Consider the following 13,090-nt stretch of genomic DNA (forward strand, 5'->3'; position numbering starts at 1 on the left):
TTTTTAAAATAATTTTGTGCGTGAGTTGTTTTTTTTTAATCAAATCTCTTTGAAAGTAAGATTTTATCTAATCTTTAATGAAAGCTCATCAAATTATGATACAGGGAAATGAGGTTGTAAAAAAGTCATCACCCTAGTGGGCACCCTGTAGCCCTCCAGGGGCGGGTGAATTCCCGTTTCCCGTCCTCCCTGGCTACTGGCTGTGCTGTTCTGAGGTTGAGAGGAGTTGGAGCTCAGCCACCTTTGAAGGTCCAGAGCTCCTTGCTTTTGGAGCAAAAGATGGGTTTGTGGGTCCTCACCCCTTTTTGCAGACTGATAATTCACACCTCTTTAGAGATGCCCCCCAACAGTGCTCTCCCCTCGCTCAATATTCATGACAAGCTTTCCCCCTCACCATCAGTGGTGTTCTAATGGATCCTCGGCATTTTCTGAAGACGGTCATCTGCCAAACCTCTCTGGGTGCTGAAGATTTGGGGGTTTGTCTTTCTCTCTTAAGTAAATGGCAGGTCTTGGGTCTACCCTGTGGGAGTCTGCTCTGTGGGGTGTGAGGAATGGCTGAAGAAAGGAGCCAAAATGAGGCAGCTGCTTGCACTGATCTGTCCCCATCAGCCTCTCCTGGGGTTCAAGATAAATGTAAATGGGCCCCTGACCATCAGGTCCAGTCGTGTCCGACTCTGGGGTTGCGGCGCTCATCTCGCTCTATAGGCCGAGGGAGCCGGCGTTTGCCCGCAGACAGCTTCTGGGTCATGTGGCCAGCACGACAAAGCTGCTTCTGGCGAACCAGAGCAGCGCACGGAAATGTCGTTTACCTTCCCGCCGGAGCGGTTCCTATTTATCTACTTGCATGTTGAGGTGCTTTCGAACTGCTAGGTGGGCAGGAGCTGGGACCGAGCAACGGGAGCTCACCCCGTTGCAGGGATTCGAACCGCTGACCTTCTGATCAGCAAGCCCTAGGCTCAGTGGTTTAACCCACAGCACCACCTGGGTCCCCTGGGGTTCAAGGGGCAGGTAAAACCTTTCCCACTGCAAAGGAAGACAGCCTGTCACTTCATCCTGCTTTTGGGGGGGGGGATGGCAGCTGTTCAGCTGGGAAAAGAGCATTATATTTATATGTGTTTTATAGCAGCGAGAGATACTTATTTTTAAAGTTTTTAAAATTGTTTTCAATGGTGTAACCTGCCTCATATCATAAATGATACGATGTGATGTGATATTGCTCGTTTCCATGTTACGGAGCTTCATTGTTCGTGTAGCATCAGTTGTTTTCAATGACTGATAAATATTCATGGGGAGAGTGAGGTCCGTGACTCCTTGCCAGGATGATGATCCTGAATTCCAGTTGCTGGAAAGCGCAAGATGGGAGAGTTGCTCTTGTGCTCAGATCCAGACTTCTTCCCTTTGGGGCACCTGGCCGGCCGCTGTGAGAAGAGGATGCTGGACTTAGATGGGCCGCTGGCCGGATCCAGGTGGCTCTTCTTAGTTCTTGTGAGGGGTGTGGCTTGATTTTGCTTGAGGAGGGATTTAAAGCCCAGATGTCTGACACACACACACACACACACACACACAGAGAGAGAGAGAGAGAGAGAGAGAGAGAGAGAGAGAGAGAGAGAGTGAGTGTCAGGAGACTTCTATATCACAACCACAAATAATAAGATGCCATACCTAATTTCAAGTGCTGGTAATGACTTTTTAAAGCCCTAGACTTTTTGGAACCAGGTTATTTGAAGGACTTTAAACCCACCTTAGCCTGCCCTGGGCTTTAAGAATGGCTGTCGAGATCCATCACACTGGCGGGCACAGGAGACAGGGCCTTTTTGATGGTGGCTCCACACCTGTGGAATTTGCTTTACTGGCTTCAAAATGAACCCTGAAAACTTTGAGCGCTGCTTTTTTATGTGTGATATTCTGCATTGTTTCAAACCACTGCTGTTTTGACGTCACAATGTTTTTAGTATTATGTGAAGAGAGAGAGAGAAAGATGATATGAATGAGAGAATGATACTACAGGAGGAAAGAGCTGCCCTGGTTTCCAAGCTTCCATGGGTCTCTCTCCTCTCATTCTCCTTTGTGAGAGAGGGTGGTAGTGCATGTCTGTGCGCATGAATGCTCTCTGGTCGCAGGAAGTGGAGCTTGACTTCAGGTTTCTTCTTCCTTCCCAGGTCTCATGGTACCAAGTGACGTGTCCTTCTTGTGAGATCCAGTCCCCAGAACCCCCCGAGAAAATGTCAGGAGTGCAGGTAAGGCGGGAAAAGGCTCTCCATGTAGAATCATAGACGCGTCGATTTTAGGAGAAGTTGTAATGTTATTACAATTATTGCTGTTAGAAGTCTCCCAGAAAACAAGTTACAACGAATGCTAGTCCTACTCAGAGTAGGCCCATTGACATGAATGAACTGGAGGTAGCTACATTAATTTCAACGAGTCTGCTCTGAGTAGCAGTAGCTTTGTCTGTGTGTTTAAAAATGACACTGTGGAGGAGATGGGCGCATGAGGTCTGGGGCCCCACCCCAAAGCAGCATCTCTCAGGTCACAAGGGATGGGGAGCATAGCTGCCAAGTCTCCCGTATTCCCCGGGAAACCCCAATTTTTCCGGCTGTCCCCAGCCGAAAAAACTTTTTTTTTTGTTTTTTCCCGGTTTATTCTGGCGTGGCGGCCAGTTTGGAACTGCGCGGAGCATGCTCAGAAGCGACTTTTGATGCTGCTTTGCCCAGTTCCAAAATGGCTGCAGCGCAACTTCTGGTGCGGCGGCCATTTTGGAACAGGGCAGAGCAGCATCAAAAGTCGCTTCTGAGCATGCTCCGCCCAGTTCCAAAATGTTGGCAGCGCTACTTCCGGTCTGCTACTTCCGGTCCAGTCCCTTATTTCTCAGGCCGGAACTTGGCAGGTATGATGGGGAGAAGTTCTCTGCTTGAGACTCTGGGCAGCTGCTGCCGGTCAAAGTCAACAGAACTGGACTAGTTGCACCAGTGCTCTGACGAAACAAGGCAGCTTCCTGGTGCTTAAGAGCCCCCCCCCCCACATCTTTTACATGGGGACTGTATTGGGACAAGTGAATAGTGGGGGGCAGGGGCAAGAGACAGGCAAGATTTCAAAGCACAAAGCGGGTGGGCTTGTGATCCATTCCTGAAACGATTACTGGGGTGTCACAGTACACCAGCGAGCGATCTCCCCTTCCCACCCAGGAAGCTAATTTTTTTAAAAAAAGGTTTCCAGCCCCGTGGAATCTGTGTGGTTTTCTTGATCTCAAACAACAATTTCTTAGTAGAGCTTCCCAGGCGCTCAGCAGAACAAATGCTGTGAGATTTTGCTAGCACCCCTCTGAGCAAGGAATCAAAACGTTGGGTGCATTTGTAATGAGCACAATTTTGGGAAGCACCCAGATGTTGGCCTGCTCCGCTAGAGAACCAGGGCAGGGTGTGTGCACCTCTTGGTTTCAGTGCTGTGCAAAGGTGGGAGCCCTTGTGCTCTTCCTCCCCAACCCCCTTTCTCTGGCTGAGAGGTTCTGAGTTTTGCACAACATCCTGAATCTACAGAAGTCTCCAGCTTTTGCAGAGGCATCATTTTTGAGAGCTGGGTGTGTGGCTTCCTGAACGTGGCGGGTGCAAGGGCCCAAAGAAAGGTGTAACTCCCCTGCCCTCTTTGCCATCCCTAACGTGAATCTAGGCTGCAACATTTAATTAGCTGGATTGGTGGGAAGGGGTGTGCCACATCTCTCCTTTGTGGGCAGCCTTCCAGAGGCTGGTATGATGCTCCTTTGGGTGGATGAGATTGGGGTCATTGCCAAAGTTCAAGGACACAATTCAGTTGGTCCAAAGCCCAGCAGTCAGAGGTGCAGGGAGTTGTAGTCTGACAGTATCTTGTTGTTGTTGTTTAGTCGTTTAGTCGTGTCCGACTCTTCGTGACCCCATGGACCATAGCACGCCAGGCACTCCTGTCTTCCACTGCCTCCCGCAGTTTGGTCAAACTCATGTTCGTAGCTTCGAGAACACTGTCCAACCATCTCGTCCTCCGTCATCCCCTTCTCCTAGTGCCCTCCATCTTTCCCAACATCAGGGTCTTTTCCAGGGAGTCTTCTCTTCTCATGAGGTAGCCAAAGTATTGGAGCCTCAGCTTCAGGATCTGTCCTTTCAGTGAGCACTCAGGGCTGATTTCCTTCAGAATGGATAGGTTTGATCTTCCTTGCAGTCCATGGGACAGTATCTAGGGGGCCCCTGAATCTCCATCCTGGTATTTTTTCCCCTTAAAAGAAAAGAAAGCATGTTTTTCATTCAAAATGATCCTTTCAATCCTTTTGCAGCTATGTTTCAGGAAAAAGACAATCAAAACTCATTTGATTTTAATAGACTCGGCTTTCTTTTACCAGGTTATAGCTGTGCTCTGAAGTCCTCCTCTTCTCCTAGTTCCCTGGTCTCTTATTCCCCCCCCCCCAGTCCTCCAAAAGAGAATTAGATGACCAGTGTCTGTCTGTCAATCAGATTTGTTTCTTGGAAACAATTGAGCATAATCACAAAGGCCAAATTCACACCATGCATTTGAACCACCAGGATATCACTTTAAATAGTCAAAAGCATTCAAATAATTACGGGATCTGTAGTTTGGCGGGGGTGCCAAGACCCCTCTTCTCTTTCTCAGAGCTACAATTCCCAGAAATCCCTGTGAAGAGGGATCAATAGTTCTCTGGGGTGCTTTCGTTGATATTCCTGAGTTGCGGGGGGTTGGACTAGATGACCCTGGGGGCCCCCTCCTACCAGCTCTACGATTCTGTGGTTCTGTGAAGTGCCAAGACCCTGTTGAGTCAGCCCCGTCCCTCTTCTCTCCCACAGGCCGTCTGGCCATCTGGTACGGAATGTATTGCTAAGTACAACTTCCATGGCACGGCGGATCAGGACCTCCCGTTCAGCAAAGGCGATGTCCTCACCATTATCTCTGTCACCAAGGTAACCCACCCGTCTCGGGTACCAGGGAGAAATCAGAAGTTGGGGGAGTGGGGGTGCTCATCAGCAAAGCTGACTAGTTCCTTTATTGGAGGCAGTATACCTCTGAAAATAGGTTGCTGGGAATCACAAGTGGGGAGAGTTGCTGTGCTCTATCTAGGGCAGGAGTCGGCAAGGTTTACCTCGCCTGGGCCAGTTCACTCCAACAGAGATCCCTCCGTGGGCTGGATTGCACTCACGCATGAGCACCTGTGCCTGCGATTTCCACCGCCTGCGCAGACACGATTTTTGGCATCTGCGCAGATGCGATTTCCGGTACATGCGCAGACGCGATTTCCAGCGCTACGGAAGTGAGTCCCGGCACTGCGCTGTGCCACACTGGTTTAGTACAGCACACGGTGACTTGCTGAGCAGGTGGCTTGGTTCGGGGGCAGTTCGTGGGCCTGGTTCGGGGGCAGTTCGGGGGCCAGTAAACGACGCTGCTTGTGGCCCATGGGCCTTATGTTGCCTACCCCTGCTCTAGGTTCCTGCTTGCAGGCTCCCCCTTGGGGCATCTGCTTGGCCACCAAGGCAACAGAATTCTGGACTGGATACGGCCCCTTCTAAGGAATAGGGCAGAGGAGAGCCCAAATGGAAAGTCTTTGACTGAATGCAGCATTTGTCTACCCACTAGCAATAAAACTTAGGCTTGGGCGATGCATCAATACATTCACCCAGGACTGGTTTGAGGGCCAGAGCACGATGGAGCCTTTACCTGGCAGTATATCGCAGGTGAAACTGCTGCTGCTCCTGACTCTTTGTGCTCTGGTCCTCAAACCGAGGGAGGAACGAGCCAGAAGGCGCCGTGGCCAATAGAGTTCATTCTTCCCTCAGCACGCCAGGTGCTGGCGGCCAAGGGACTCCGGCTAGCGCCTGGTGTGCTGCAGGCCCAGTGCAGCTTTTTCCTCCCTCTGCTTTTCAACCTTGCAGTGTATCACTATATCACGGTGTTTGGCTGGTGATTCATCACATTGTTGAAAAGCTGATATCGCCCCTCCCTGCTCATGGGCACTATAAATTGCTTCTAGTGGCCAGAGATCCCAGGTGGAAAGCATTGCTGCCCTCATATCTTGCTTGTGGGCTTCTCCTACATGTCTGGTTGGACCCTGTCACAACCAGATCCTGGGCGAGATGCAGGTATTTGTTCGGCTCCAAGAGAGCTCTTCACATGATGCTGATGTGGTACTAGCCGCAAGATCCAGGCATTTCCTACTGTGGCTGTGATCTTCCTTCCCTCCCTAGTGACCTGAAAAAAGGACAGGGAAAGCAATATGTTTTAATTGATGTGAGCGTTATTTAAAGTTCTTCAAGAGTAAGCCACTATAGTCCCAGGGAGAGAATTTGCAGGCTGAGCAAATTGTGAGAAGAGTCTCAACCTTGGCAGAGTGTCAAGCTGCCTGGTGGCTTTGAATTTTGAGAGGACACAGAGCTGGAGATGAACCCCGTCAGAGGCAGAAGCCGAACCTGTAAATCGTCGGTTATAGCCCATGATGGAGGAAAGAGATTCTGCATGTTTATATACTGTGCATTTTTCACAAGGGCAGCACAAAAGGGGGTTCCACAAAAACCGCACTGATTTCTGGTCTTAGATTTTTATATGGTTTTAATTGTATTACAGTGGTACCTCTACTTACGAATAACTCTACTTACGAATGGAGCTCCGTCCGCCATCTTGGATGCGGTATAGATAGGTTTTTTTCTACTTACAAATCTTTAGATAGGGTTGCTTCTACTTACGAATTTTTTCTCCCAATGCATTCCTATGGGATTCGGCTTACAATTTTTTTCGACTTACAAATGTGCGTTCGGAACGCATTAAATTCGTAAGTAGAGGTACGTACCACTGTATGTATAATTCATCTTCTTTTTTAAAATGAACAACAGCATATAGATATATTCAATGCTTTTTTCTGGGGGTACTCAAGGATACACAATACCAACACCTTTTTTTCTAGGAGAAAAGCACTGGATGTATTCATTGTGTGCATCCATCTGAGGAGACGATGGGGGGGAGTCCACCTTTGGGGGGTGTTGGAAGGTCGCTAGGATTGCTGCGATTGCTGCTTTGCAGGGGGTTGGTCTAGATGACCCTTGGGGGTCCCTTCCAACTCCACCATTCTATGCTCACAATTGCTTTCCCTTTGCCAGGATCCCAACTGGTACAAAGCGAAGAACAAAGTGGGCCGCGAGGGGATCATCCCGGCCAACTACGTGCAGAAGCGGGAAGGGGTGAAAGCCGGAACCAAGCTCAGCCTGATGCCGTGAGTCTGGGCAGACTGGAGACGCCTGCTTAGCTGAGCTTTGCGCACAGCTCTGGGAGGGGGGGGCATGGGCAGGTGTCTGGATCAGCCTTTCCCAACCCTGTGCCCTCCAGGTGTTGTGGACTCCCATCTCCCATCAGTCCCATCAGCGTCATGGGAGTTGTAATCTAGCAACATCTTGAGAGCACCAGGCTATTTTTTTTGGGGGGGAGGGGGCATCTGATTGGGGCATCTGGCCTTCTAGATGTTGTTGGACTCCAATTCCCGCCAGTGTAGCCAGTAGACAGGCACCATGGGAGCTGGAATCCAGCAGTGCCTGGAGGGCGCCTGGTTGGAGAGGCCTGGCCTAGATGAACACAAGGGCCTTTGGGGAAGGGGGTGCCAGCCAGCACCCATTCAGTGCATGCAAAAGCCCAAAGTCCACTCGGAGGGCAGCATGACTTGAGTGGGCACCTGAATGCAGATATACTTAGTCTAGTTCTCTGTCTCAGTCTGTGACATCGCGCCGGCCCTTAGCTCCCCTCAGTAAGCACCCCCCCCACTTTTCTGCCTCTTTCGCCCATGCTCCTCAAAGCTCAAGGAGGAAGGGGTGCCAGGTTCAATCCTCAGCAACCTCTCCAGGTGGGGCTGGGGGAGAATCCTGCCTGAAAATCTGCAGAGTCGCTGCCAGTCAGTGCAGGAGATAACTGCACTAGATGGACTAGTGGCCTGTGCTTGCAGGAGAAGTGCCATGGCGCGGGGGATGCGGCCCTTAAGGTTGAGTTGTGCGGGCCATGGATACCCTCGAGGTCGTCCACAGATCAGTATATTCCGCAATAAGGGAAAGGCTGCCGTTTTCCAGGATTTAAATTAGCAGAACAGCATCTGTGTGACCGCTGTGAGAATAAGATGGTGGACTAGGTGGGCCTTTGGCCTGATCCAGCAGGGCTCTTCTTAATGGAGGCCTATTGTGATAGCAAAACCTCCATGTCCAGGAACAGTCTATCCCTGAATACCAGATAATGGGGAACAACATTTGGCGAATGCTTTCGCACTCGGGTCCTGCTTGCAGGATTCCCCTGATGGGCTCCTGGGTGGCTTCTGTGAGAACAAAGGATGCAGGGCTAGGTGAGCTAATGGCATGATCCAGAAGGTGCTTTGCATGTTCTTAGGACGCGCAAGACCTGATCCGTGACAAGGGGTGCTGGCACACAACAGAGCTATAATAATAATTGATTATTTATACCCCGTCCATCTGGCTGGGTTTCCCTAGCCACTCTGGGCGGCTTCCAACAGAAACATTAAAATACCGTACACTAATTTCTTAAACATTAAAAGCCTCCCTAAACAGGGCTGCCTTCAGATGTCTTCTAAAAATCTGGTAGCTGTTTTCCTTTTTGACATCTGATGGGAGGGCGTTCCACAGGGTGGGTGCCACTACCGAGAAAGCCCTCTGCCTGGTTCCCTGTAACTTGGCTTCTCGTAGCGAGGGAACCGCCAGCAGACCCTCGGAGCTGAACCTCAGTGTCCGGGCAGAACGATGGGGGTGGAGACGCTCCTTCGGGTATACATGACCGAGGCCGTTTAGGGCTTTAAAGGTCAGCACCAACACTTTGAACTGTGCTCGGAAACATACAGCTGCTTCTTTCTCTGTGAAGGCTCTCTGCGCATGTGTAGAATCAACAGGCCAATAAATAGAACTATACAGATACAGATGTAGTTACAGTTATGACAACGTATTAGCTTGGGGATCAATTCCTAGTTCCTTCAGTGTGGGCATTACAGACAAGAAGGCATTGCATCTTCCTAATGGTGGTAGCACAGTGGTGGGAACTTTGAGCCCTGAGAGCCAGCGGTTAGAGTGCAGGACTAGGACATGGGAGAGACCAGGGTTCAAATCCCCCCCCCCCGCTCAGCCATGACGCTCACCTGGGCAAGCTTGGGCCAGTCGCTGCCTCTCAGCTTAACCTACCTCACAGGGTTGTTGTGGGGATTCCACAAGGAGCAGGGAGAAGGGCCATGCACACCCCCTTGAGCTCCTTGGAGAAGCAGGGATATAAACGCAATAAAGAAATAGTAGATATAAACAAACAAATATACCTGGCCTGGGTGTACAGATAAATCAACTGGCTTTAAATCTCTTGGCTGTCCCATGGAAATGTTAGAAAAATGGGTAGCCATGATTCCCGTGTTGTCGGGGGGCGGGTTAGACTGAGTGGCCCTTTGGGTCCCTTCCAGACCTACAGTGCTATGGTCCTCTAGTTACGTGGGCTTCATGGAGACTGCCGTGGTCACTCTTTCTTTTTCCCCTCTCTGTCTCTCTTTCCCTTCCGACTCCCTCCTCCTTTCCTACCCCCAGCTGGTTCCATGGGAAGATTACGCGGGAGCAAGCGGAGAGGCTCCTCTACCCTCCGGAGACGGGCCTCTTCCTGGTGCGCGAGAGCACCAACTACCCCGGGGACTACACGCTCTGCGTCAGCTGCGAGGGGAAGGTGGAGCACTACCGAATCATCTACTCCTCTAGCAAGCTCAGCATCGACGAGGAAGTCTACTTTGAGAATCTCATGCAGCTGGTGGAGGTGAGGCTTCAGCGAGGGGGGGGCAGAGCTTCAGAATCACTAGGGGGGGCTCCTTATTTAATCCCCACAACCACCCTGTGAGGTAGGTTAGGCTGAGAGGCAGCGGCTGACCCCGCAAGGTCCCACCCGGTGAGCTTCATGGCCAAGTGGGGATTTGAACCCGGGTCTCCCAGGTCTTAGTCCAGCACTCTAAACCACTGCTCAACGATGCTTCCCCACACTTGTCTTAAGGAGAGCGAGTGTGTGGGGCAGCAGCCCACTTCCGATGCCTTTTTTCCAGACTCCAGGGGGTGGCACAAGGCCTCCCTGTGATGCTTGGTGGCTTCCTGGGTTTGTGCCCCTTCCCCGGCAACTGACCCTAAATTTGGATAGGAAATCTCCCTTTTAAATCTCTTCAGCTGCTCATTTGCCTGTTAATTCGTGGTGTGTTTTATGCTGGCCTGAGGGGGGGGGGGCACTCCTAGACTTGGGACCCCTGGGAATCGGAAGCCCACAGAGGGCAGGCTCTAGCTCACACCCAGGGTGTGTGTGTGTCAGTGGGGACAAAACTTTCTTCCTAGTTGCGCCAAAGAATATGGTTTATCTCTGGTTTTGCCTTAGAGGCGGAAAACTTTTACAGGCTGGTGGGTTGGCAGGCCTTTCTGGAAACAGAGAGTTGTAGGGTTAGGAAGGACCCCCCCCCCAGGGTCATCGCCCAACCCTCTGCAATACAAGAAGGCGAGCTAAGGAATCCTTGGCAGGTGGCCATAGGGATGTAAGGAACTGCCCTTATGTCGAGCCAGATCCTCGGTCCCTCTAGCTCAATATTGTCTACACTGACTGGCAGCAATGACTCTGCAGGGTTTGGGCAGGGGGGGCATTTCCAGCCCCAGCTGGTTGCGCCAAGGGTAAACCGGGAACCTTCTGCATGAGCTGAAGCCATTCAGAAGCACCAAAGCTGCCTTGGGCCTAGTCAGACGGTGGAGCCATCTCGCTTGCTGCTGTCCACACTGACTGGCAGCAGCAGCTATCCAGGGATCCCTGCTGTGGCCTCTACCTAGAGGTGCAGCTGGGAGTCAAATGCAGGACCCCCTGCGTTCAAGGCAAACACTTGACTCGGAAGTGGCACGTACATTTTGTTAAGCAGAAGGAAATCAAGAGTGCTGTGCTCCTGAGATGCCACCCTTTCTTGCCAGCACTAGGGAGCTGGGCTGCTGCTAGATGCGTTGCCAAGATCAGCAGCCCCCTCCCCCTTAGGGCTGTTCAGCGGTCACGGCCTGCGAAGCTCAGACTTGTGGAGGGTTTCCTGTTTCCTGCAGAGGCAGGAAGGTGCTCTGAGCAATTCCGAAAGTGCCCTACTTGCAAAGCAGGTGTGGGGCCCAGCCAGGAGTGTGTGTGTGTGTGTGTGTGTGTGTGTGTGTGTGTGTGTGTGTGTGTGTGGAGAGAGGACTGTGTGATGAATGGGATGGCGGGAAGAAGCAGAGGAGTCAGGGACCCTCCTTCCAAATAGGAGGTGAGCCCATGTGAAATGCCTCTTCCCTCTCTCACACGACAGAGGGAGACACCCCCACAAGCTGCTCTTCTGGGGTAATAATACAGCAGAACCCACAGAATGTAGGGCGGTGAACCACTGTCAAGCTCTCTGGAGCCACAGTCGACCTCCTGCTGCCCCCTTGTGGGGTGATGCCGCCACTGCAGCCAGGCTAGATGTGCAACAGACCTTTAAATATTATTTATTATTTATTTATTCATTTATTTATTTATTTATTATCATTATTATTATTATTACCCCACCCATCTGGCTGGGCTATACAGTGGTACCTCGGTTTAAGAACAGTCCGGTTTAAGAACGATTTGGTTTACAAACTCCGCAAAACCGGAAATAGTATCTTGGTTTGAGAACTTTACCTCAGTCTAAGAATGGAATCCAAATGGTGGAAGGGCACCGGTGGCGGAAGGCCTCTTTAGGGAAAGCGCGCCTCGGTTTAAGAATGGTTTTGGTTTAAGAACGGACTTCCGGAACAGATTAAGTTCGTAAACCAAGGTACCACTGTATATTTTTATATTCCATTCAGCCTCTCTCAAATAGAATAGACTTAATTATTTTTATTATCAGGGTCCACAGCTAGGGTAACTGTAAAGTACAAGTAACATCAACTTTCAATAATAAAACTACAGTAATGTAAGTCGTAATAAAGCAGAATATCAGTAGAATCAGCACTCTAAAAACAAAAGAAGCTCAAAGGCCGTGTGATGCCTGCTATGCCTTTGCACGAAGTCAGTTGTTTTGTGTTGCAGGACCCAGACTCTGGAACTCCCTGCCACTTGAGATCAAGCAGGTGCCTTTCCTGGACTCTTTTCGGCTCCTGCTGAAAAGATTCTTGTTTAGATGAGACCACCCAGATGCTTAGAAATGCTGGTGTGAATTTTAATCTGTTTTCATATTTTAACCTTTGGTATATTTAAAAATATTGTTGTAATTTTATCTTTTTGCAAAACTCTTTGAGGGTTTTGTTTTGTTTTACAATCAAGTGGTATATAAATGTTAATAAATAAAAAGACCAAGAAGGTGTCATTCTCGAGATTCTCCATGGAAATGCTGGAGGAGAGTAATTCCTGACTCCCTCTGCACACAAAGCAATGCTCCTCTGCTGAGCTGCAGCCCCGTCTCAAAGCGATTCTGTCAGAAGCACAGCAAGAAGGGAGCCAGTTTGGCTTCTCTAAGGAGGGAGTTCCAAAGACAGAGATTCTACCCCAAGCCAGCGTGGTGGTGTGGTTAAGAGCGGTAGACTCGTAATCTGGGGAACCGGGTTCGTGTCTCCACTTCTCCACATGCAGCTGCTGGGTGACCTTGGGCTAGTCACACTTCTCTGAAGTCTCTCAGCCCCACCCACCTCACAGGGTGTCTGTTGTGGGGGGGGAGGGGAAAGGAGATTGTTAGCCGCTTTGAGACTCCTTCGGGTAGTGATAAAGCGGGATATCAAATCCAAACTCTTCTTCTTCAAACTCCTTCCCACCTTGCCCAACTTCCATGTTTTTGCCTTTGGGCTTCTCTTCCTTACCTTTCTCTACCCCCGCACTCTTTTTCCTCTCCCAAAAAACCTTGTGATGCCTCCCAAACTCTTCTAACCCCATCCAGTTCCGCGTTTGCTTCAGAGACTTCCAGCACAAGAAATCTGGCCACAAGATTGCTTGCTGATTTTCCCGCATGCAACTTGCAGAGCTGTCCCTTTGGGACTGTGGTGGCTGCTGGAAAGCAGCGGAGGGGGGGGCGGACAATGGCAAGCTGCCAGGTCTAGTTCTGCCCCCCTCCTCTGCC

At 50.5% G+C, this 13,090-nt stretch overlaps 1 protein-coding gene across 4 annotated transcripts in view; it reads left to right on the plus strand.

Moving 5' to 3' along the window:
- Positions 1–13,090, plus strand: part of CSK (C-terminal Src kinase) — a 72,990-nt gene that overhangs the window by 47,516 nt on the left and 12,384 nt on the right. For all 4 annotated transcript variants that reach the window (XM_035112428.3, XM_088660847.1, XM_035112431.3 and 1 more), the window contains exons 2-5: positions 2,160–2,237; positions 4,824–4,937; positions 7,122–7,234; positions 9,573–9,792. In XM_035112428.3, coding sequence (XP_034968319.1) covers positions 2,223–2,237; positions 4,824–4,937; positions 7,122–7,234; positions 9,573–9,792 — 462 coding nt within the window. In that variant the 5' untranslated portion in view covers positions 2,160–2,222. The remainder of the gene's footprint in view (positions 1–2,159; positions 2,238–4,823; positions 4,938–7,121; positions 7,235–9,572; positions 9,793–13,090) is intronic.

The sequence above is a fragment of the Zootoca vivipara genome, chromosome Z1, assembly GCF_965207765.1.
Source record: "Zootoca vivipara chromosome Z1, rZooViv2.hap1.1, whole genome shotgun sequence".
Taxonomy (NCBI): Eukaryota; Metazoa; Chordata; class Lepidosauria; order Squamata; family Lacertidae; genus Zootoca; species Zootoca vivipara.